This window comes from Pelodiscus sinensis, chromosome 4 (genome assembly GCF_049634645.1).
Source record: "Pelodiscus sinensis isolate JC-2024 chromosome 4, ASM4963464v1, whole genome shotgun sequence".
Classification (NCBI taxonomy): Eukaryota; Metazoa; Chordata; order Testudines; family Trionychidae; genus Pelodiscus; species Pelodiscus sinensis.
Window position 1 is genome coordinate 125,543,151 of NC_134714.1, and position 24,453 is coordinate 125,567,603.

Below are 24,453 nucleotides of genomic sequence, written 5' to 3' on the forward strand. Positions count from 1 at the left end.
GAAACCCCTGAACACTCTCCTACCTGAGGAGGGAAGAGCCAGGGTGAAGTCAGGGCCCAGCGGCTGCTCTCAGACCCAGACATTGCTGCAAGGCAGGGAACAGAGGCAGGGTAGGAAGTGTAGCTTCTGCCCCTGGCCTGTTGTGTGGGGAGCAGCCTCAGAAGCCTACACAGCCCTCTTGGCTGGGAGAAGACAGAGCTGGCCTAGTGTCCTAGGCAGCCTCCTAAATGTCTGACCATTAAATGCTGGGTCTGAGGGCCCGGTGCCTCTGAAAACCAGACCACAAGCCAGGTCAAGCGCACAGGAGTCCAGAAACCCTAGCTCCCCCATCAACAGCACTAATACCACCACTCTTATCCAATGCAGGTTCCGTAAAACAGCTCACACCCCATTTATTATTTAAAAAATTTTGTTACAAAAGGAAAATAAAGAAAACATACAATGCGGTATAAAAGATTGACAACGTCATCAAGTTTATTACACAATTTCCAACCTATCAGAAAGAGACAAACAAATCAAATCACCGAGAACTGGGGGAAGGGAATTGGGGCTTTGCTTGTTATTTTTTTTTATTATTCCCCCCTCCACACTATTCTGAAATAAACTAAAAATGTGTGTCATTACGTAAAAAACAGAACACTCTCCTGTCAAAGGGTTTTCTGGTATTTTACACTTTTTTTTTTGTCACCTCACATTGTTTCCACATTTTTTCATTTTCTTTTTAAAAAGACACCCAGAGCTGGCCTTTGCTCACTGATCACAGTTCGTACGGAGGTGCCACTTCACTTCGCCCTGTGCACTCCACACTGCAAGTCACCTCTTGTCCCATGCCACCATCTCTGATGTGCCCAACTGGAGTACGAGACCCCTGCTGGGAGGCATGGTGCCCAGGTTTTGCCCAGCTGTGTCCACAACTTGCCAGGAGCACAAGGGCCACACTGAATCGGCATGAAACGCAGATGGTGGCTGCTGTCTTCAGTCTTCCATAAAAGTGCAGCCTCTGGAGACTACAAGTCCCAGCATGCAATGGGTGTCAGCGTGCGCTAGGTGACTGGAGAAGTGCATGCTGGGATGTGTGCCCTCCACAGGCTGCAGCTCAGATGGCCACAACGGTGCAACACATGCAGGCTACTCTCTGGCCACCTGTACCCTACAGCATCCTTTGCTCAAGGGAACATGGCTCCTTCCACACCACCTTCCAGAATCACCAGCTAAGACTTCAGGCTGTGGTGGAAATGGTGGTTATGTACCTCCCCTGCCCTTCAGGGACTCAATCAGAGCCCAGTTCGGGAACAGACACCAAGACTCCTTGGCTAGGTGCAAACCAACTCTCGGCTGCTCCAAACCCTTGCTCACGCTCACACACCACAGAACAAAGGCAAGCGGCAGTGCTGTCTAAATAACCCCCCCACGCACACGGCTTGAATGGGAGCTCCCACTCCTAGAAAGTTTAGGAAGAGGCGGGAGTCTCCAGCAGAGCCCTCCATTCCTGGAATCAGTGCACCTCCCACCACCACACAGAAAGGCTAAGCAGCTCGCAAGGTTATCAGTGGTTTGGTTCATCCAGACAGCCCCCAAGCCCACCCCTCCTGCATCGCCCCCCACATCACAACACTCGAATCTCTGCCCAAGCTGCTTCCTCTAAAACAAGGAAGGCAGCCTTGCTGGGAGGAGACTGGCTCTGGAGAATCAGGTGGCTGGGGCTTGCAGTAGGGAAAAACATGGACTGGAACGGTTATTGCATGAGATCAGCATGGAGAGCCGGAGGCATTGAGCCCAGCCAAGAGGGTTCGCCTCTTTTCTGGAGCAAGCCTCCTAGAGGACGCAGAGCAGACGGAGAGGGCTCAGAGGCGACTACAGAAATGGAGCAGAAAGAGGTGATGGGGCGCAGCAGCCCACCTGCTCCCCACGAGGCAAGGGGAAATGCTGTTCTCTAAGCTGAGTACAAGGGGCCAGACAAGCCAGGCCTAGAACTAGTTGGGAGAAGGGATCACGCTCCTCAGGAGAGCTCCCCCAGGACGAGAAGACAGTGTACCTTGGGAGGACATGGATACTGGCCCCAGTGAGCCAAGCAGGCCAGGCACCAGACACCCCGCAGGGATATCTGCACCCCACCAACCCTCCCCAGCACACAGGAGGCAATAGATTCCCTTCCAGCTGTCCCCAGAAGGGCCACGGAGAGGAAGGAGCTCACAAGCTTCCATGGAAAAGCACCATTTCTCTTTGGGTCCGAGTATCCGTGGATGGGAGCACGCCCTGCTCACAGTGGCCCCGACGCTATCCCTCCCTAACTCCACGTCTTCCAGCATTGCCCCAGGAAGCAGCAGCAGCGAGTGTGGGTCCCGAGGCCACCGGGTGCCAGCTGGAGTCCTGCAGGCGACGTGACTTTCCCTGGGTGCCTGGAAGAAGCTGGGGGCAGTGGGGAGGAGAGGGGTGGAGCGGCCTCCGTCCTTCAGTCCTGATCGAGGTGAGGAGATACAAGTCCATTAAAAACACTTACTGCCAACCAAACTCCTGAAAGGGACAGAACAAGACAACAGGTCACAGTCTCCCTGCTGCGCTGGGCAGGCACTGAACTGCCAGCGAGGAGCCTCCTGGGGCCCGCTCAGCCCCCCCGCAGACCTGCCTTTAACATTTGTCTTCCTGCGAGTTTGGTGCTGACAGGGTCAACAGGACCCACAGCCTTGGAAAGCGACGTCCTCTGTCCCCAGGGCAGGCTCCCCCAGGCCGCTACCCTGGACGGCCACCTCTGGGGCGAGGCAGGCATGCCATCTCCATAGCAACCGAGAATGCCACCTAGGAGGCCAAGGCATGTCCAACAGGCCAACTGTGCACTAGGAACCAGACCGACATGCACAGGTCCCGGCCAACCCAGGACGGGCAGGAGCCAGTGGCCTAGAGGGGAGTCGTTTTGCCTGGGATACGTAATGAGGCCTGAGGTACACTCAGCCGATTCAGAATAAATCCTGCAAGCCACAGAGACTCTGCTGAAGGGACGTGTTCCCTCCACCAAAGGACGTACTGACAAGACACTGGGTGTTACACTGCGCACTTGGAGAGAGATGAGCGCTTCACAAGGGTAATGGGCTAAGCCAGAAGCATGTGGCTGGCAGGGAAATGCTGCTGATATGGGGGGGGAGGGGGAGAGGGAGAAGGAAACAGGCACAGAAAAGGTAAGGAACTTGCCAAAGTTCACTATCCATCAGTGGCAAAGACTGCAGGGCCCCATCCCCACCCCTGACTCCCAGTCCATCCCTTCTGCCACCAGCATGCCTGGATAAGGTGCACACTGAAAATATTTTGGAGCGGAGGATGAACATTTAAAAGCACACGGCAATCATGGGGCTGAAATCCAGGGCTCCCCATGAGGCCCATGGCTGGCGTGGGTAAGAGCTGGCCCAGTCCCAGTGGGGGCCTCATGGCCTGACCCTGGTAAAAATTAGGAGCCTGCTCTGAGGTGAAGACCATGCAGCACTAGGCTGAATGTTCGAGGCACCCCAGCCCAATGCCAAGCAAACCCGGGAAGAAGCAGAGACCGCCGAGCGCTGCCCTCACAGCAGGTGAGGGGCACCGCCGTCCTGTGTCTCACCCAGAGGCATCCCAAGCAGCTCACCAAGTCCTGCAGGGACAGCGGGAGTGGGACCAGGACACCGTGGCCTCGCGAGAGGATGGCGGAGGCTAGTTCTAACACCGCCCACCTCTGTATAGCTGGAGGTAGGGGAGGCAGCAGAAATCCTGGCGTTAGCCCAGCTGTCCCAGGCACAATGGGGTGCTTTGCAATTGGAGAGTCAGCTTGTTCCTTAGGGTACAGCCTTGCGCGGATACAAAATTTTGTACCCACAGCCGCAAAAACGAGGCACGGATCCCCGCAGCCACATCCGCGATGCAGATACCCCCGGACAGAAAGCGGGCCTCTGCGGATTTGCAGGGCTGTGCCTGAGGGACAGTCTCCCTCAGAGGGGGGCGCACAGTGCATGGGCCACTTTGCCAGGCTGGACAAAGGCCGTACGCGTGGGCAACACAAGGAAACTACAATACCTCCACCACCACGTGGCTCTGACATGGTAGGCGTGACAAAGCTTTGGTGGATTGGAAGCAGCACGTGGCGTGAACCTGGCAGCCCTGAGCCATCAGCCTCAACTTGAAAGGCTGCTCGGCCCTCTCCAGTAGAGCCTCAGAACTCATAGGGTTAGAAAGGCCCAGGAGGGTCATCTAATCTAACCCTCTGCCAGGATGCAGGATTTACTGGGCCCAAGCCACCCAAGACAGCTCTCTCCAGCCTCCTTCTGGAAACCGCAACTGCAGGCGCCTCCATGACCTCCCAAGTGTCTGATCCATGGCAGTGCTACTCTCACAGCTCAGAAACTGTGCCCGAGACTGAATCTAAATCGGCAGTGCTGTCACTTGATCCCCTCGCCTTTCGCCCTGCTGCCTGCAGCAAGGGAGCAAAACTGTTCTGCATGGTTACAGTACGGAAGAACACTATTGTGTCCCCCAGCACTGCGGGGGATGGACGTGCGGTTCGTACTGACACCCTAACCACCCAGCAACCCATCAGTCATACTCTGCCCAGCTCCCACCACGTGGGCAAAGCCACTCTGCCCCAGCCATGCCGGACTGAACCTAGGAGAGAGGACAGAGCATCCAGGGCTAGGCGCTCTCTTTGCTGTCCAGTGCGGGCAGGGTAGACTCCATCAAGCCAGGACACTGGAAGGAATTCTAGCCCCATGCTCAAGAGGAGCAGGGCCAGGAATGCCTCTGCTGATGCATGTGAATCAGTAGCAGCACCAAGCCCCTTGCTGTGCCAACAGAAAAACGCCAATACGAGACGTCAGGGCTGGTAACTCGGCGGCCATCATAGAGGAGATTTCCCTCCTCTTCTCCCCTGGGGAAGCATTTTCCTCTTGGGGCTCACGCTGCAGGCAATGAAAGATCATGCATTGCTTGAGACCTGGAGGGCTGCCACTGGCTATATGACTGACACACTAAGTGAAGGACCGCCCTGTTAGCCACAGAGCGCCAGCTGCTAACAGCCAGGGCAAAGGGACTGCAGAATGCCCAGCCTGCCTCCCAGGAATGCACCATGTCCCTCTAGGGAAATGGGGCGCCCACTGGAAGCAGGTGGATGGCCCTGCAGCACAAGAGGGGTTGAAGACCCAGGGCCCTGGGCCAGCTTACCTTTCTCAGTGGTGCCGGTCCCGTTCTCTGTCCCTGTCCCGATGTCTCTCATGATCCCGGTTCCGTTCTTGGAAATAGTCCTCGTGCCGATCCTCATTGTGGAGCGGGTCCCGGTGCCTCCTGCTGCTCTCGCGGGACCGACTGGGTGACCTCTCCCGAGATCGGTGTCTTTTTCTGGAAGACAAGGCTGGGTGCTGAGTCTCTCCTGGACGGGCTTCCCTTCAAAGGGGCTGCTGCTCCCACAAAAGTCTCCCCAAAGGGCAGTGAGCTGGGCCCCCACTCCCCATCTTCACCAGAGGCCCAACAGGAGAGAAGGGAGTTCCCCCCTCCTGCTCTGGGGGGCGAGGATTTACCTGGAGGAGCTGCTGCTGGCGCCCATGCTGTAGGACTTGGCCTCGATCCCATGAAGACAATCCTTGAGGGAGGAGAGGAGGACACGGCACCGCTCGTCGTTGGCGACGCGCGACTGTTTGATGACGGCGATGGCCGTGAGCAGGGTCTCTATGGCGTCACTGTAATCCCCTGCGGGACACGAGAAGGGTGAGGGGAGGGCCCGGAGAGGGGATGGAGGGCGACAGGGCAGGGAGCAGCTCTTACCTGCGCTGGCCCCAGACACCGCTTTGGAAATGGCACTGCTGGAAATCGCCCGGTTCCTGTCCATGATCTCCTCAAACTCGGCTTCGCTCACCGGGGCGGGCAGCGGGCCCAGCTCTCGACTGAACGGAACAGAGCATGTGCCCGTCAGGCAGGCACGGGGAGAGAGCTCCTGCCCCCGATGAGTGTCCAGGAAGGTTCTAAGGATTAAAGTCCAGCTAGCAGGGCTCCCCATAGGCACCAACGCGGGGGTGTCCCAGGCCCACTGCCCAGCTGGCAAGGCTCCCCCAGGGCACCGAATAGGAGGTACCCCAGGCCCACTGCCCAGCTGGCAGGACTCCCCTTAGCAGTACCTTTTGCCTTCTTGGGACCCAGAAGGCCCAGATCTGGCTGGCACATGGTTACAACTGTACCACGGCCTCTTGGCCCAATCCTCCCAGCCCGTCCTTTCCCAGTCCAGCAAAGGCTGGAGCTGTTCTCACCTGCTGTGGTTATATGCTGCGGAGGCCTTGTAGGTGTCTGGCGGGGGGCCCAGTGCTGCGTTTGGTGGGGGGAAGAAGGCAGGATTGAGGTGCAGGGCGGGTGGGACAGCCCCTGGAGGTGGCACGGCCAGGTGAGGGGGCAGTCGTGGAGGAGGGGGCATTAGATGCTGGTAATGGATTCCCGGAGGGGGAGGTGGCACTCCAAAGCTCGAGGAGAGAGGCGGTGGGGGAGGCATCGGGGGAGGTGGCAGGGCCATGAGGGGCATGGCAGCAGGGGGGCGGTTAAAGAAAGACAGCACGGAAGGGGGCTTCTCCGCACGCGAGAACGGCACAGCGTTCTCCGTCGGCGTGGCTCGGCCGTCCATCGAATCCGACGAGTCCCGGGAGTGAGCCCTCGGCGGCACCCCTGTCGGCCAGCAGAGAAGAGGAACAGATTGTGAGCATGGGGCCGACCGCTCCCAGGGGAAAGCCACCTGACGAAAGCTAACTGCGGCAGGCCTCCCAACCCCACACGTGCAACCAAGTGACCGAGGGTGGGACATGTCACCCCCTCAGCTCTGTATCAGCCTCCACACCCTGAGATCGGGACACCCCTCGCCCACGGTCACACGCCTGATTTCAGCGGAGCCTGAGGTGCCGAGAGAAAGATCCAGCCAGCCAAACGTAGCCTCCACTTCCACAGGCCTCAGCAAGGGCGTGACAGCTCTCCACCAAGACAGCAGGAAAGCTTCCATGGCAAGCACAGGGCATGGAAGTTGCAAAGCAAACTGGCTGCCTGGGCAGAAGCCAAAAGCCATAACCACTGGCAAGAGGTCGCAGTCAAGAGGTCCCTGGACACTGCGCGAGTCAGAGCTTGCCTGTTAGCTGGTTAATACAGCTGGTTTGGGCCTGCACAGCGGCAGAGAGAGTGAAATCCTGCCAATACTTTAGGTGAGCCTGACCCAGAGAGTCTGTAATCCCCTAGGGGGGCGGATCCAGAAAGGGCTGATGAGATTATCATGTGAACAAACTTAGAGACACGGTCTGGATCCAAAGCTCCCAGGGCCACCCTGCCCTGGAGGGCAAGTAACCAGAGGCTGACAGCGAGGGAACCTGAGGGGGTTAGATCTGCAGGAGACACGGAGATGTTGCTCATCCGCAGCCATGGGGACGGAGAGGACCTGAGGCTATGTCTGAAGAGTTCTGGGAACAAGCCAAGGCAAATTCATATTCCAAGAAAACTTTCCCTTCTCTAGCCTCTTTCAGCCCAGGATCAAAGGGCTGGAGACTCCCTGGGGCCTTGCCTGCCCTGGTGAGCAGTCCTGTCTCAGCCACTGGTGAACTGCTAGGAGCTGGCCTGGTTTTATCCAGGTAGAAGGTCCATGAATGCCAGATATTGGTCAGCGTCATCAGGGCAAGCACAGCGACCCCAACAGCTACAGCCAGGGCAGTTCCCCAGTGCAGACAAAGCCAACAGTCTCACAATAGCCCTGTGGTAAGGGACAGAAGAGAGGAACCTCTCACCTGCCGCTGACATGCCGCCCCCTCCACGCCAGAAGGTGGCACAGTCTGACAGAGCACTGCACTTCTTTTGGGCAATTCATGGTGGGCAATGGAGAATTTGGGGTTCCACTGCAGCTGTCTGGGGGCATGTGAGGGCTGAAGGACAGTCACCCAGTGGGAATTTGTCCAGGGCGCTGAGGGGCAGTACTTCTCTCACAGAACGTGCCACAGGATCAACAACGACCACAAGTGGTCACAGTTTTGTCATGTGTCTCCCTAGAAAGATGGCCCCTCCGGCTGCACAGCGCCCCCTAGCTGGGGCGGGGCCGGGGCGGGCCATCAGACTGAGGAAAAAGGCCATTGTACAAGGCCCATGGTGAGGCCCCAGCTGGAGTACTGCGTCCAGTGTTGGGCACCTTACCTCCGCAGGGATGTACAAATTCTGGAGAAGGTCCAGAGAAGAGCTATTAATAGATATGGAGGGTCTTAGCTATGATGATAGGCTGAAGAGCTTAAGCCCATTCAGTTTGGAGAGGAGGAGGAGGAGGAGGAGGCTACGAGGGATCTTCGCAGTCTATGAGCACCTAAAATGGGATCATAAAGACTCGGGTCAGGATCGGGTCAGACTCGGCAGCAACAGGAAAAACACGCAGAGACTCCTGGGAAATCAGCCCCCACCCCAGGGTTCTGGTGGGTTCAGTCCGCTAGAGTTCTGCTCTGGATCGCCAGGCCCAACTGGAGTCTCCCCTTCCTCATGCACCCTGTGCCCCTCCCCGCCCTGGCAGCGGGCCTGCCCCACTTACGTTTCCGGGCCTGTGCCTCAAACTGCGACAGGTTCTGCCGCGTGGCCAGTTTCACGTCCACTTTATCCCCATTGAGGATCTTGCCAGGCAGCAGGTCCAGCAGCTTGTGGACTGAGTTCTCGGAGGCCACTACCACCTCTGCATACCTGTGGGGAGCCAGAGACAAGCAGATGATGGCAGGCCAGTACAACTAAGCCCACCCTCCTCCCCCCACCACAGTCTGTGGGGATCACCCCGAAAGCAGCCATGGGTGCCTCAATGTACCCCTCTCCCCACGATCCAGGCAGAATAGAGAGCAGCAACCCTCACCTCTCACTGTGGTTGTCTGTCTGCAACTCCACCCAGCCCACCACTGCAGGGGCACGGGCATTCCTATTCCTACCTGCTTCCCATCAGCTCTCCCACCCCTGTACTTCAACACACTAGCTCCATCATATGGGCACCTTGCAAAGCCCCCCTTCTCCTCCCCAGCTAGGCCTCTGGCCACCCTGCCCACAGGGAACAGGCAGGTCGCCTTTGGCGACAGGACCATATGAGAAAAGGTGCCGGGTCTCCTCCAACAGCGTTCACATTTAGAGTGGCCCACCGCCGGAAGACCCTGGGAATTCTCCCTCTGGATCCCCTCAAGAGCGCTCACCCTTTGGATTGGCCATTGGCTCGGTTCTCTGCGAATTTCAGCTCCACCACATCGCGGACCCCAACTGAGCGAATAATCTGGATCAGCTGCTGGTCAGTTGTCCACTGAGAACAAGTGGAAGAGAACAGCTGAGGCCCAATGGCAAGATCTCTGGGCTGCATATCCCTGTTCCAGGACTAGCATGATCGATCATTCACCTCCACCGAGCGCCCCCCTCCCCCCCGCTCAATCTCCCCCTAGGATCTTTAGCACAGGCTCCAGTTTCTGAGGCCACAAATGCTTTCAGCAGGGAGGGGATACAACCAGCCCCGTAACCCTGTCTAGGAGACACCAATCCCCAAGGAGGCAGCTGTACACAAGAGTCTTAAGTCCTGGGAAAAGGCAGAGTGGAGAGCTGTGGGGATTCAAGGGCTCTGTGTACAAGCCGAGTTTGAGCACCACGTGCCAATCCAACCAACACGCTTGGAGGAAGAAGGATCACGGGAGCTGTTGGCCCAGAGTTCAGTTCCCAGGCCCACTCAGGGACAACTAGTCCCACTAGCATTAGTGACTCATGCGGTGGGGACCCCTGTTCTTCAGAGAGCCCACACCTCATGTCAGCTAAGCCAGCCCACAGCCACAAGAGCACGCCAGCTGGCCCAAAGCCATCACTCTCCCCCGCCCCATGCAGACTATGCCTTGAGATCACCACTGAGCACAGGTGGTCCAGGTCTCTATTCTACCACCCCTCAGTAACTGGCACTTGCAGTCCCTGGATGGTTCAGAGCTGACAGAGCACCCCATGCCCCTTTCTGCAGAACCTGGGTTTCCCCAGCCATGTGCAAACCAAGCTAGATTTCACTTCACTGGATAGCTAAGACTGCAGCCCAGACGGCAATTCCCTGTGTCTGTCCCCAGGAAGCAAAGGCTGTCCAACTAAGCCAGGTGCTCCCAGTGGGCACCAGTGACCCCACTCACCCAGGAAAAGCTGCCCACGTACACCGCTGCCCGTTTGTTGCGCAGCCCACTGTAGGTGTACAGGATGGCGGGCGGTTTGCTGTTTGGCTTGGCTGACTGCTCCTGGCGCATCTCAGACTGTGCCTCCGAGCTGCTGGTGCAGCTTTCAGCTGGCTGCGAGCTCGCCGCTAGCACGTCGTCGTACAGATCCATCTGGTCGGCATTGCTGAATTCAGAGTCCTAGGGCACACAAGCGATCGGTCAGCCTTTCCGCGACGAGCCCATGAAGCCAGAGGGGCACGTCTCTCAAGGGAGAGACTCCAGCAGGCCAGAGGTTGGCCCTGCCCAGTGGCTCTCATCTGCTGGAAAGCAGCCCGTGCTCCCCCAGAGATTCAACACCAAACACAGAACAATCCCTGGGAGGGATCATTCTCTCCTGTCCAGGCTGAGTTTCACCAGAACACTCACTCTCAGAAGCCAAAGGGAAGAAATGCCACGGGGCTGAGAAATACCCCGTAACAGGGACCTCCTGGTTCCTCGGCATCTTTGTGTCTTCTTCATCCTAAATCTGATTTAGGCTGTCAATGGCTGGGGAGAGGACTCCAGCTCGCATACACACCTGCAAAGCTCCTGCCATACGTTTCAGATGACAAAAGAGTTCACGACAAAGAAAGAATTTGCCTCACTGCCCCCACCTAACCCTAACTCTTTCCGCTGTGGAAAAGAGACCTGCCAAGGCAGGTGGCACAGCGGAGCACAGCTCAATCCCCACAGCTGCGTGGGCTCTGGCGCCGCATGGGAGTGGCGTTTGTGTCAGTGGGCAAACGGGACTCGCTTGGGGTCACAAAGAGGCCAAAAGTTTAGGACAGGAAGTGAAAAATGCTGTATCCAAATGAAAGGAGGGAGAACTTCCAAAGGCAGACTGGAATCTGGCTAGAGCACAATGGTAAATGCTCCTTTTCGGACCATGAGCAGCCAGGACAGGTTTCATACCTGACCCCAGAGGAACAGCACGCCTGGCCATATTTCTGGTAGGGATATTAGAAAGTAATTACTTGAATAACTGTGTAACCACACAAAATATTGTCAGTTACATGGCTATTTGATGGTCCCCAGGGGCGGGGCCAGTGCACTCCTAGCCCCACTCCTGGGGAATCCCCAGCCACCCTGCCCTGTGGCCTCTGTATTAGAGGCTGCAGCATGGGGTGGACAGGTGGGAGCCTGTCCACAAGGCGAGCTGGTTTAAAAACCAGTTCCCAGCACAGAGCAGCTCCTGCTTGCTGCCCCACGCTGCTGCCTTTGATACAGAAGCAGCAGCGCAGTAGGGCAGCAGCTTTGGTCTGCAGGGACCCAAGTTCCCTGGGGACAGAGGCTGCTCCATGGCAGGCTCCTCTGCCCTCTGCCTCCACTGCTCTTTCTGACAGAGGCAGCAGTGTGGGGGGTGAAGGAGGCGACTCGCATGAACTGAGGCAGCAACAGCACCTATTAAAACCTGGCTCTCCACGGCACCAGCTCCCACTCCCCCCCCACTGCCTCAGACACAGAGGCAGTGGGTGGGGGCAATGCATGTAGTCAATAAAATTAACCAATAAACAGGCTTATTGGTTAATCTTATAGTCGACTACACGTTGAGATCCCTAATTTCTGCGGCACGGATTCAGCCCCCATAGGAAAGACTGCCCCCTACTGCAGCATCTGGGCTTTCCTCGGCAGTCTGCTGGCCAGGCTCAACTTAGAGGAGACCTGAACCTGAGGTGGCCTGAGGCCTTTGAGGAAGCAGTGCAATCAATGGGGGGCAATTTCCTTCTACTGCTCATAACCCTTAAAGCATCAGAGCCCGTAGCTCAGCATTTTATCCCAGTTACTGTTACAACAAATGCTATGGGCCTTTCAAAACTCTTAGAAAGCGATTCACTTTATTGACACCCCACAGCAGCAAGGGCCACAGGTTAATTATGCATTAGCAGCCATTTCATATGCTTGAAGATAATTATCTTAACTCATCAAGGGCATGCTTGTTCTTGTACCCAGACAATATCAGGGTGAGTGTAAATCCAGGCCAGGCCAGGGGCATGAGATCAGGAAGACAATTCCTTTGAGAAAGGAGCCATTTAAAGCTATTACATGGATCTCAGGGCCTGCTGCTGCTCCCAATAAAATCAAGGCTACCACAGCCAACAAGTGCAGTTGGGCAGGAGCAGACTTGATGCATCATTTCTAGACTCCGGTCCCTGGAAGCGTGGGAGGGACATGCCTTAGGAAATGGAATAGGTACCTTCCTAAGGTCCCTTCCCTTTTCTACGATCCTGGGAGTGTTGGGATCAGGTGCAGGAGTGTTCTCTGAGCTGTTTTCTAGTGTCCGCACCAGTCCAGGGAGAGCAACCCCCATCCCACCAGGGAACACCACTCCTACGAATGTCTCCACAGTGGTACCTTTCTGGAGACTTACCCTCCTTCGATCACTTTCCATTTGTCCGAGCTAGACCTTCTACCAACACTAAGTTTGCAAGGAGACATGGCTCTGGATAACAGTTCTGCGCCCCCCCCCTCCCCATCCATCACTTAACCAAGCTGCAAAGGTTTTGTAACCCTCCCCCCATTCCTGGGTGTTGTTCCTGCCCTATTCTGACCCCTCAGCCCCAATATATTTATTGCCAGTTTTGCGATAACCAAGTGCCCAGAACTGAACACTGTAGCTGGCATCCCCCACTGGAGTTGTTCAGAGAGGACCCCTCCCCGCCCCCACGTGGTAATGGGCTGTACCTGCAGGGATGTGGTGCCCAGGCCCAGTGCCCACAGCTCAGCAAGGATACTGATACATTGCTGAGACTTCAGAGAAGAGCCGCTAGAATCATTACAGGGTTTCGAAAATCTGCCTTCCAGGGATGGACGCAAGGAGCTTAGCAAAGAGCTAGGTAAGGGGTAACTTGAGCCCGTCTCTACATCAGGAAGGACGACTGGCAAGAAACGGAGATTCAGCCCTAGAAAGGACTTTGAATGCAGTCCATTGTCTGGATCATCAGCAGCCGGGTAACCCTGGGGCGCACAACGAGAATGCTGACCCCTGGCTGCCGCAAACTGGTTTGGTCAATCTCCGTGTCTGATAAGACTATTGACACAGGGAACAAAGATTTAATAATGGGCCCTTCAGTCTAGCTGGAAAAGACAGAACACGATCCATGGGCTGGAAGCTGAATGGAGATAAATTCAGACTGGAAATAAACCACAGATTTTTAACAGCATAATTAACCACTGGAACTATTTACAAGGGTTGTGGTAAACTCTCCATCACTGACAATTTTCAAGTCAAGATTGCATGGTTTCCTGCAAGTTCAGCTCCAGGAATTATTTTGGGGAAGTTTTCTGGCCTTTGTTGTTCATCAGGTCAGGCGCTAGATCACCACAATGGTCCCTTTTGGCCTTTGAATCGCTGAATCAATATCCAGAATCTCGCATGCGCTATGATTCCTCAGTTGTAGAATCCACATAGAGTGCGGTTTCTCCCCAGCCAACACAGAAATCCCTGTTCTGTGCAGTGGTGTGTGTCTCCCACCCTAGTCAAACCACGTGCCCTCCAGCCAACCAATCAATAGCATACCTGGTAAAACAGGGCTCAAAGTTCCTTTTCTTTTTGGCTACCTACCCTTGTGATTGCAGGAGGAAGACTGAACCTAGCATCCCAAAGCAGAGCCTAGCTTCCTTTCTTTAGCTTTCACTCACAAAGGGGGAGATATTCACAGATATACATGGTGTTAGGTGCCTAACACTTGCAATCCTCTAGTTTCTTTTCCACACATTCAGCCTGTGGAACGGCTTGCCGGAGGATGTTGTGAAGGGCAGGACTTGAACAGAGATCAGAAAAGAACTTGATAAATTCCTGGAGGTTAGATCTATCAATGGCTATTAGCCAGGATGGGCAGGAATGGTGTCCCTAGCCTCTGATTGTCAGAGGCTGGGAATATTTGACAGGGGTGGGATCGCTTGATGATTCCCTGTTGTGCTCATTCCCTCTGGGGCACCTGGCATTGGCCACTGTTGGCAGACAGGACACTGGGCTAGATGGACCTTTGGACTGACCCAGTTTGGCCATTCTTATATTCTTAATCAACAGAAATTAAGGGTCACATCTTCGAATACCCCCTCCCCCCATGGATTTTCCTCTTTAGTTTCTGCCTATAAATGGTGCTGTTTTTTTCCACCCAACCCTGCCACCCCCAGTTAATTTAATTTAACCCAGCTCATGTGTTCTGCCCCATCCCAGTTCATGAAATGCGAAGGGAGCCTGACTGTGCTCCCAACATCTGCCAGGAGCCAGCCCAAACTTGGCAACTTGAAGGAAAAAAGCAATCAGAAACCCTGACCTTTATAAAGGCATGCCAAAGAGTAGGGGCTCAATGAAAAAACCCACCTCTGCAGGTCAAACCACCCAAAGTCATCTCTGTGCCACTGCTCAGACCCCTGCAAGCCCAGGGCCGCAAGTCAGCTCTCCCATGTAGCATATGGCAGGCAATTCTCTTCTCCAATCTCAGACATACAAGTGTAGCATTTTGTATTTGCTCCCATTGCCATCAAAGTGCAGTATACCATTACTTAGATCTACTTGTGTTGTATGCAGCACTGTTATAGCCACACGGCTCCCAGGGGATTAGAGACACAAGATGGGAGAGGTAATCTCTTATTGGCTCTACTTCTGTTGAGATACACACAAGTTTTGAAGCTTTACTGAGCTCTTCTTCCAGGCTGGGAAACTTAGAGCATCACAGCTAAATACAAGGTGGAGCAGACTGCTAAGCATAAGTAGTCTCACGGGGTAGCTATGTTACTGCAAAAACAACAAGTATTCCTGTGGCACCTGGGCAAAACCCACTTCCTCAGATGAGCTGGAAGCATAAGTAGTTAACATGTATTTCAAGGGACTATTCAGTGTGAAGTTGCTTGTTAACACCCCTCCAGTCACAGGGAGGAAAGGGAGCAGGGGGAAAGGGGGAAGCAGCTGGGAAGTAATTAGTGGGTTAGATTGTTGTAATAAGCCATAAATCCAGTGTCTTGATTGAGCCAATGATTTCAGTTAGGGATGTAAATATCCATTAACGTAGTTAACCTATTAAGCAACATAATTGTAATTGTTTAACTGTGCAGCTGGGGTCCAGCCAGTTTACAAGTGGAGGGGCTGCTCCAGCCCGCCAGGGTCTTGCCGTACTGCAGGGGAAGGGGGTGAAAGGGAGGGGAGGACCTTGCTCCAGCCAGTCAGGGTCCTGTTCCAGCCTGGGATCCTGCTCCAACCAGCTGCAGTCCTGGCATGCGCCCTATCCCCTGGTTAACTGGTTACTAGGTAAGCACACTAGTAAGACTAATGTTTACTGGGTAACTGCTTGACCTTTTATTACATCCCTATTTTCAGTAACCAGCAAAGTTATGAATTTAAGCTTCCAAGTTCATCTTCAGGTGTGGTGCAGGTTTCCTTTGAGGAGGAGGACTGATAGGTCAGATATAATGTGTTTTGATCATCATGGCAGTGTCTGGGTACGACATTTTTAAAAAATCCACACGGTCACCTTTTGCATGGAACCAAAGAGATAGGCCACTTAACTAGGAAGTTTCTTAGCCACAAAACTTAACAGCCTAGATCTGCCTTGGCTATAAACTGTTACCTTATTCATACTGCAGTAGTGGCTAGTAGTTCCAGTCCTGGACAAGACCCCGTTGTCCAAGGCACTGCGCAAACTCAGCATAGAAAGACAGTCCCTGTCCCAAAGAGCTGACAGTCAAAGTAATGAGTTGAGGTAGATATGGCAATTTCTTGGAAAATCCTTGTATTAAGTTCATAAATTATTGTGGGTGCCCGTACTGTAACAGGGGAGGAGGTATGGATGTGACAGATGAGAGACCTATACTGAAAAATTGCCAAGCATGTATGAATTTTGGGGGCAAATGCTGTGAAGTGGATTTCCTGGGGAATCCCTAGGGAGAGCCTGATGCAAATTCCCCCCTCCACTTATGCAAAACCCCAGCCTCTTGAAGAGCCACCTTGAGCCTGTGCCAGGGAAGTGTGCTGATTACAGCAAGATCAAAGGGCAGAGCTGTATAAAGAAACAGCTGATCTGCCCAGCCAGGGATTCTGGACATAAGACAGATGAACTTATAATGGGGGGATGTGAGGGAGGGGAATAGTTGTGGGTTTTGAAGGACTCAAATTGATCAGTCCTAGGTGGGAGCTTTTGAGCAGTCCCATACGGTTTTCTTATTGTTTTAACAGAACTTGGTTTCATTTACAAGTTTGACACCTGTAATCAAGGTTTGAATGAAGACCTGACCTGGATGGGCCGCAACATTCCACATCCTAATGACATAAAAAACAAAGCACCGAATACTTACAGCCCACCCTATTAGTCTCATTTAGCACGGACACTCTGGCAATATTTTTTCCCCTTCTCTTTCCCTCCCATCCCCGCTATTTATTTGTACCCTGGACTCCTTACTCCGTTCATTTGAAGTGGATTGTGCTCACGAAAAATCATGATACTATCTACATTTTTTGCTAGTCTCTACGGTACTGCAGAACTATTCGTTGTCTTTGGGTTCTCTCCGTAACACTTTTTAAGAATAAATGTGCTTGCTTAGAAGGAGTTGCATGGTGACTTGTAACTGCTGTCAATACACTGGCCATAGATCTTTGAGAGAAGCAGCAGACCACAGCAGCTGGTCTTTTTAGACAGTCAGGCTTGCTGGGGTTATCACAGTACAAGGCTCGGCTCTTTGTAAATTAACCTGGGTGTCCTGTAAAAGGGCGATACAGCTGCAGGTGCCCTGAACCTGTGCCAGGTATGTCTAAGGCTGTAGCAAAGAACTGCAAGATTCACTGCATTCCATACAGAAGGGGATGCCAACATTGCAAGGTTAGGCAACGTAAAGTTGGGAAATGCCAGTTAAGGATGTACAGAAAGGCTAAGGCAGGCCTCTGAACCCTCCATCTCCATATCTGCCTCCCTACCCTGATCATGACTTCCTCCTAACACTATATTTCAGCCAGAAATAGTGGCCTGTTTCCAGCAAGGAAAAGAGAAGAAACTGGACTTTACTGCATCATACAGAGACTTTTCAAGAGGTGCAGGGGTTAAGGAAAGAGCTACACTATGCCTGAGATTTTCAACACATTCCAGGGGCTAATATATTATTAATCATGTGCATTACGGTGGTGCCCAGGGTCAAACAAGAGTGGGGCCTCACTGTGCAGTGGCCGCACATGCCGTAGTAAATGGTCACTGCCTTGAGCAGCCTACAGTCTGAATAGATAAGACAAACACAGAGTGAGGGAAAGGGATAGAACACACAAGCAGATTGTAGTGTGTGATGGCAGCAAATGTCATATTAATACTGCAATTTTGGGGGGGAAGGGGGAGAGGTGGGTTTGTTTAGTAGGCAATCAACTAAATGGAAAATTAGAAAGTGGAGGAAGGGCAAAGAGGGATGAGGTAGGTATAGACTGAGTGAAGCTGAAGTGAAGAGTTTATGAAGGAGGGGAGGGTTGGAGCAAACAGACAATCTGCAAGTCCAGTCAAAATATAGGAAGTTGGTTATCTGAACATCCAGAGGTCCTTGTTTTGGCTCCTGCTCCTACCAGCCACAGCTACATCTTCCAATTAAAATCAATGCGCTATGTCTGCACCTCCATGCTGTTTGGAAATCTCAGCCTACACTCTCCTAAGGGAGTTGAGCATGCACATGTGAGCAGTCTGGCACTTCACGAGCTTGGGAAAGAGAGCAGAGACACACAACACGTAGCATTCAAAGCTATGAATGGGACACAGCTAACCCACTAAATTAGCCTAATTAACATGGGTCCTACAATTAACAGGTACTTCTGCTGTTATATTTATCTTGTTTTCTGTTATTTCCACTCCAATTCATCTGAAGGAAGAGGATTTTACCCACAAAAGCTCATGATTCTGTGTTTATTAGTTTCTAAGGTGCCACAGAACTACTCAATACTTTTAAAACTGTGTGAAATGAATTTGCAGAAGCCCTTTTCAAATGCAATATTTCCGAGCCAAATTTCCATTTTCCACCTCCAGCAATTTCAATTGCAGAGGCGATTTAAAAAAAGGTTGCACAAATTTTAACAGGGAAATATTTTAATATGCAGTCTCAAAAACTGCTCAGCTATTTTTGTTTAAACTCCCCCCCCCCCCCCGCACTTCCCCCAATCCCCAAAAATGTCATCTTTGTGCAGAGACCAAGCTTGAAAGATGAGTTTCAGAAAGTTACAAATGCATAAAAATAGGGGTTGGAATGGAAACCATTCTGCAGCCTTAATTCCGCCACTTGCTGCTGCTCCAGCTATAAGTTATCAAAGATCTTCACAAGGTTTGTTCACTTTTCCATCTTATCTCACCCTGATATTGAAAAGAGCTGGCTTTTCAGAGCCTTTCCCTAAAAGACTGCCCTTGTCATCTCATTCACTAGGACAGTGGTCACCAACCAGTAGATCAGGATCTACTGGTAGATCTTGGAGCCTCTGACAGGTGATCCTGATTGGTTTGGCCAAGAGGCTATCAAGTGCTGGTACTTCAGCTGCCCCTCCCCCTGCTGCAATGTACCTCCTGCCCTTTGCCTTGGAGCTGCCTCCCCCACCCCTGGGAACGGAGAGGAGGGGTGCTGATGTCAAGGTGCCCCTTCTCCCACCCTGTATCCTATCTCCACAGAACAGAGAGGGGGCACAACAGGACTTGGGATGGACTTTATAGCTGCTTTTGGGAGTGGTGCAGTGCCAGGGCAGAGGTGAATCTTAGCCCCACTGCACCACCACCCAGAAGCCACCTGTAGTAAGCAGTGCCCAGCTGGAGCCCACATCCTGAAACCCTACCCCATTCATGACCCCCCCTCCTGCACCCTAAGTCCCTGCCCCAGTCCCCCTGCATCCAAAAACACTCCCAGAGCCTGCACCTAGAACCCACTCCAGCTCTCCAACTGCCTGCCCCAAGCTCAGCTCAGAGCCCCTCTCACACTAAATCCCTTAATCCAAAACTAGAGCCTGCACCCCAACCTTTTTCCCTGCCTGGTGAAAGTGAGGGAGGTTTGGGGAAGGAGGGAGGGAGGATGGAGTGAGCAGACGTGGGGCCTCGGAGAAGGGGCATGAAGGAGGTGGTGGCAAGGGTATTTAGGTTGAGGTAGATCTTGGATTGCACTTAAATTCAAAAAGTGATCTTGTGCTTAAAAAGGTTGGAGACCACTGCACTAGGACAAAGAACACTTTACAGCCCATTCCTTCCTGGAAAGTATGGCAGCAATGCTTTGTCTGCAGCTAAAATCCCCACAAATGTGTCTTTACTTGAACCTTCCCAGGACTGAGCCCTTGCTTAGTTGTATTTTGATTAATTGGTGTAATTAAATTTTAAAAAGCAATCTTGTGCTCTGGAATTATTTTGTGGACAACAGGATTTTTACTTTGCCACAGGATGAAACACTCATTGCAGGAGTCAGGAGTAGGCATGTTTTGTCACAGACTTGAGATACCAGGCGTCCCCACTATAAGTTGCCCTGGTATACATCCATTCCACACGGAAGTCGCTGACATTTGTAGGAACTGATGCATTATAAGTCCTCCCATTCCCCGCTATAAGTCGTGTGAAACACTCCCCACCATTTGCTTAAGCGGAAGTCAGCTGGGGGAAAAATATTCCCCACTTTTAAGTTGTTTTGCTATAAGTCCAAGTTTTTTGGAACGTATCTTGGACTTACAGCGAGGACGGCCTGTACAACACACAGCTGGATATAGAAACCCCAACCTGGGAGGCCGACAAAATTGCTGGGTTCCTGAGCCAGGTGTGTGTAGGAAGGGGCCTCTGAGGTCCTGGAAAGGGCAACGGGAGGCTAGGCCCCTCCACCAACCCTTCAGCACCATTTGGGGCTCCAGCAATGGAAAGTAGCCAGGAGCCCTGGGCACTATTGAATTGCCAGGCCCCAGGGCAGTTGCCCTCTTTAGCCCCTCCATTATTTGTCGGTGGACCTGGCCCCAACTTACTATAGAGAGACAAGGTGGATGAAGTAATGTCTTCTATTGGATCAACTTCTGGTGGTGATGCCCGTCTCTTTCAGAAGTTGGTCCAATAAAAGACACCATCTGACGCACCCTGTTTCACCTAATATCCGTGGACCAACACAGCTGCACTGCTGCAAGCTAGGGATATTAAAAAGCAATTATTTATTGTAACAGTGTGGCCATTAATAATTTTAGCGGTTACACACTGGCTCCCCAAGAACGAGGCTAGCAGCCAGTGCACTGCCACATTCCCAGGGAATCAGCTACCAACCCACACTGCAGACTCTTATACAGAATCAGCAGCCAGCTCCCTAGGAACCAATGCGCATTAGGAGCCATCTATTAAGCTGGACATACCAGATCCTGCTCGCTGCTCCGCGCTACAGGGTGACAGTCGGCTCCCCTGGAGCCAGCGTGTAACCATTTGTGTAACCAAGCTTATCGGTTACCTGTTTAAACGGTTACTCTTACGTCCCTACTGCAAACTATCCACAATCACACCACAGCATCTCTCTTAGCATTGCTGCTTTCCAGGTTTTTTATCCCCATTGAAAATAACATTTTATAACCTTTATTATGCAGAAAGTTAGATTAATGGATCACAATGTTCACTTCTGGACTTAAAAACTACATCTGTTCATGTGTGTTGGAGATTGTTTTATCTGTGAATGTTTTCATCATGCTGTTTACTTTCAATCACTGAAACTGTTGAATAACAGTATAAGAACATGTCCAACACAGATTTTTTTTCTGCATCCAATAAACATCTTCCTCCCAATTCAATTCATTGCCTTTTATTTCCATTCTTCGGCAGTGCTTTTCCAGACACTTCTGAAGACATATGAAAATACTCACAGCCAAACCAATCTGGATAGTTACTGTTGCACAATAAGTGCTTTAAAATCAAAACAGAAAAGCATCAAATGAGGAGCTTGATTTTTTTCTTTATAATTCCATGATGCTTACGTTGCTCATATCTCTGCTAGTCTTCGAGAGGTTTATGGAATATTATTTTAATTAGGAACTGACAGATCTTCTAAACAATAATTGCCAGGGTAACACTTTTCCCCTTTTCTGAAAATCAGCAGCACATTTATTTTTCTCCAATCTCTTTCTCCAGGAATTTTCAAAATAATCAGAAATGACTCGATATATTTGTTAGTCATTTTCCATTACACTAGAATGCATGTAATTCAGATGGACTAATCTACCTGGCTACGTCCACATTGGCCCCTTTTCCGAAAGGGGCATGCTAATTTTACAGGTCGTAATAGGGAAATCCGCGGGGGATTTAAATATCCCCCGCGGCATTTAAATAAAAATGTCCGCCGCTTTTTTCCGGCTTTTAGAAAAGCCGGAAAAGAGCGTCTACACTGGCCCCGATCCTCCGGAAAAAAGCCCTTTTCCGGAGGATCTCTTATTCCTACTTTGAAGTAGGAATCCTTTGAAGTAGGAATAAGAGATCCTCCGGAAAAGGGCTTTTTTCCGGAGGATCGGGGCCAGTGTAGACGCTCTTTTCCGGCTTTTCTAAAAGCCGGAAAAAAGCGGCGGACATTTTTATTTAAATGCCGCGGGGGATATTTAAATCCCCCGCGGATTTCCCTATTACGACCTGTAAAATTAGCATGCCCCTTTCGGAAAAGGGGCCAGTGTAGACGTACCCCCTATGTTTGTATTTTCCAAATTCTCTCATACCTACTCTTCATGAGTAACTACTAGGTTCTCATTCTGCTCAACTGTCCAAAGTAGGGATGTTATGTGGGTAACTGCGTAAATCTGTAACTGCTGAAAAACGTAGTACAGGGCTACGTGGCCCGCAGACCATTTGTTGGTGCCCCACGGTGTGGTTTGGGTTCACACAGGGCTCAACATGTGCCCCACGGGTGGGATCCTTTGAAGATGGCCTCCACTGGGAACACACTCCACAATGGCAAGTCAATATAACGATCTTCTGTTGATATGCGTTTTAGTAGTTAAATTCTTGGACTGTCATTGCTCATTAGAAGTGCTGTCATATGGGTGGAAATCGGGTAAATATTGCATTTTATTAACATCAGCAGAACTGACTTAAACGGGGCCTGCGTGTTGTGTAGTCTTGCCTTAACCTTTGTATTCATACCCGTCAGGGTAAAGGAAGCTATTTGCATATATATTTGCATTTAAGTGTTGGCCTTCAGCTTGTGCTGTGAATATCGTCGCCCCAGGGGGCTTCCAAAGTTGAGTAGCCCTGACGTAGCAGTTACATGCACTCACAGCGGCTCCCTGGGAGCCAGTGTGCACCAGGAGCCGGCTGTATCCAAGGCAGCAGTGGAGGATGACAGTCAGTTCCCCAGGACTAGGGTGGGACCTGTGTGTAATCGCCAATGTTAACGTGTAAGCCTAGGCTTATCAGTTAACCATTTACACTGTTATATGTTCACAACCCTAGTCCAAAGCTACCTGATATTACTTGTTAGAGGTTAACTGCAAGAAAACTGAATTAAATATATTTCTATGCTGAACTTTTTCAATGGCCACATCCCTTAAAGTAATTCTTGTCCATCATTATATCATCATCCATCCAGTACACCTTGGATAACCATGCTATACTCTAGGATGCTTTCAGTCTATCAGAAAGTTCCAAGAGGCTTCCAAACAACAGGAAATATTTCTTTTAAAGTTAAAACTGCTTTCAGTGCAAGATAAAGCTTGGCTATTGAAGGTCACATAGAACAAAAATACCTTTAAAAAACTGCATAGCATTATGGTAAGATGGGAGAAAGTTTAAGACCTCAGCCATTTAAAACTAGCCTCAATTTCATACTCATTTAATGCGCCTGCTTCCAGTCTAACACTACTATTTCTCCCAGGATAGCTACAAAAGCTTCTCACGTTTCTCTTAACATCCATGACACAACTAAAACTCTATTCAGCACTGTTAACTTTTAACTAAAGGTTTAACTTCTGGCATAATCTTATTTTGTAACTTCCCATCTTTTCAGAACAGAGGTTTACTGCCTTCAAATTTTTGTTCAACCCTTTGTGAGACCACACTGGCAGTCTCTTGTTCTTAGCATTTTGTTCCTGGAAAATAATCAAGACTGATTGCCGTTTTCTGTCTAAGAATATCTAAGCTTCTTCCATGATCTCAGACATATCACTTCCTTAGCATTTTCATCTTCAAGGAGCTGAACTTGCTTCCATTATACCCACCTGTCCAGATTTCTTAACTCTCCAATATTTGCTTCTCTAAAACCTAACAGATTTGGGCCACTGCATTCATGCTCTTTATTACATTTAATTCAATGTACCGCTCCCTAGCTTCGCTGTTATACTCTCAATCATTTTCTCACTGCAAATCCAGGATACGCTTTTGTGTGCATGCGCCTACAGTCCCAGAAAACCTCTAGTGGATGCCCCACACAGCTCTTTTGTGGTTTCATTTCCTGCCTCCTACCCTCAAGTTTTGTAAAAGAAGATGGTTAGGTTCTCAATCTGTTGTATCCACCACTTCCCTCTTCGCCAACTCCACGGATGTCCCTGGCTTAAGGAATGCTTCAGCCCAACAGGCAGCTGCCCGCTTCTTTCTCCCTATTGCCCACAGACTGCAAACCAACCGAGCACGAACTCCAGCTGCAAAAAAGTGTCCCCTACAGATTCCATCCAGGGACCTAGATCACAACTTGGCCACCTCACCCGCTCCTTCCAGGCTTCACAGGGACTGTGGGGAATTGTAGCACCACCCTTCAGCACCTCAATGCTCCTGGGCTGGCGCACACACCCCATCACGTGCCTTGGCCACCGGAGACGTACAAGCCCATCGGTGCCCCCTTGCTGCCCTCTTCCCAGCCTCGCCCTCTCGGGAGCGGAGTATCCTTCACAGGGGGGGGGGGCTTTTACAAACAGCTCCCCCCCCCCTCGGCTCCCAGCCCCCCCCCCCCCCCGGGTGGGGCTCTCCCCGCCGCTCACCTGGTTGAACTCTTCGTCGGCGTAGATATCGATCAGATCCACCCCCTCGGACATCTTGGCAGCGGCGGGAGCCCGGGGGCGCAGGGAGGGAGGCAGGAGGTGCACTGCGGGGAGAAGCGGCTCAGTCACACGGGCCGGCCATGTGCGCCCGGCCTCGATTGACCCCCCCCCAGCCCTCCGCCGGAACGCCTCACTCGCCCCCTCCCCCCGCCTGGGCCCCCCCCGTCCTGCCCCTCCCCCCACAACGAGCAGGGGCCAGGCCCGGCTCCTCCAGGCCTGGCGGGGGGGGGGGTCCTGCCGCCGCCGCCCCCCCTCCTCTGCGGGCCCGATCCCCGCTGCATCGAGCCCCCAGGA

The 24,453-nt window shown here is 52.0% G+C and overlaps 1 protein-coding gene across 6 annotated transcripts in view; it reads right to left on the bottom strand.

Annotated features, from left to right (window-relative positions):
- CPSF7 (cleavage and polyadenylation specific factor 7) overlaps window positions 1–24,453 on the bottom strand; it is a 28,175-nt gene that overhangs the window by 3,512 nt on the left and 210 nt on the right. For 2 of the 6 annotated variants that reach the window (XM_075928438.1, XM_075928443.1), the window contains exons 2-10: window positions 24,100–24,203; window positions 10,134–10,352; window positions 9,177–9,280; window positions 8,540–8,685; window positions 6,255–6,660; window positions 5,776–5,972; window positions 5,532–5,700; window positions 5,179–5,352; window positions 450–2,514 (exon numbers count right to left, since the gene is read on the bottom strand). In XM_075928438.1, coding sequence (XP_075784553.1) covers window positions 5,184–5,352; window positions 5,532–5,700; window positions 5,776–5,972; window positions 6,255–6,660; window positions 8,540–8,685; window positions 9,177–9,280; window positions 10,134–10,352; window positions 24,100–24,203 — 1,514 coding nt within the window. In that variant the 3' untranslated portion in view covers window positions 450–2,514; window positions 5,179–5,183. The other 4 variants (XM_075928442.1, XM_075928439.1, XM_075928440.1 and 1 more) reach the window with 4 other exon arrangements.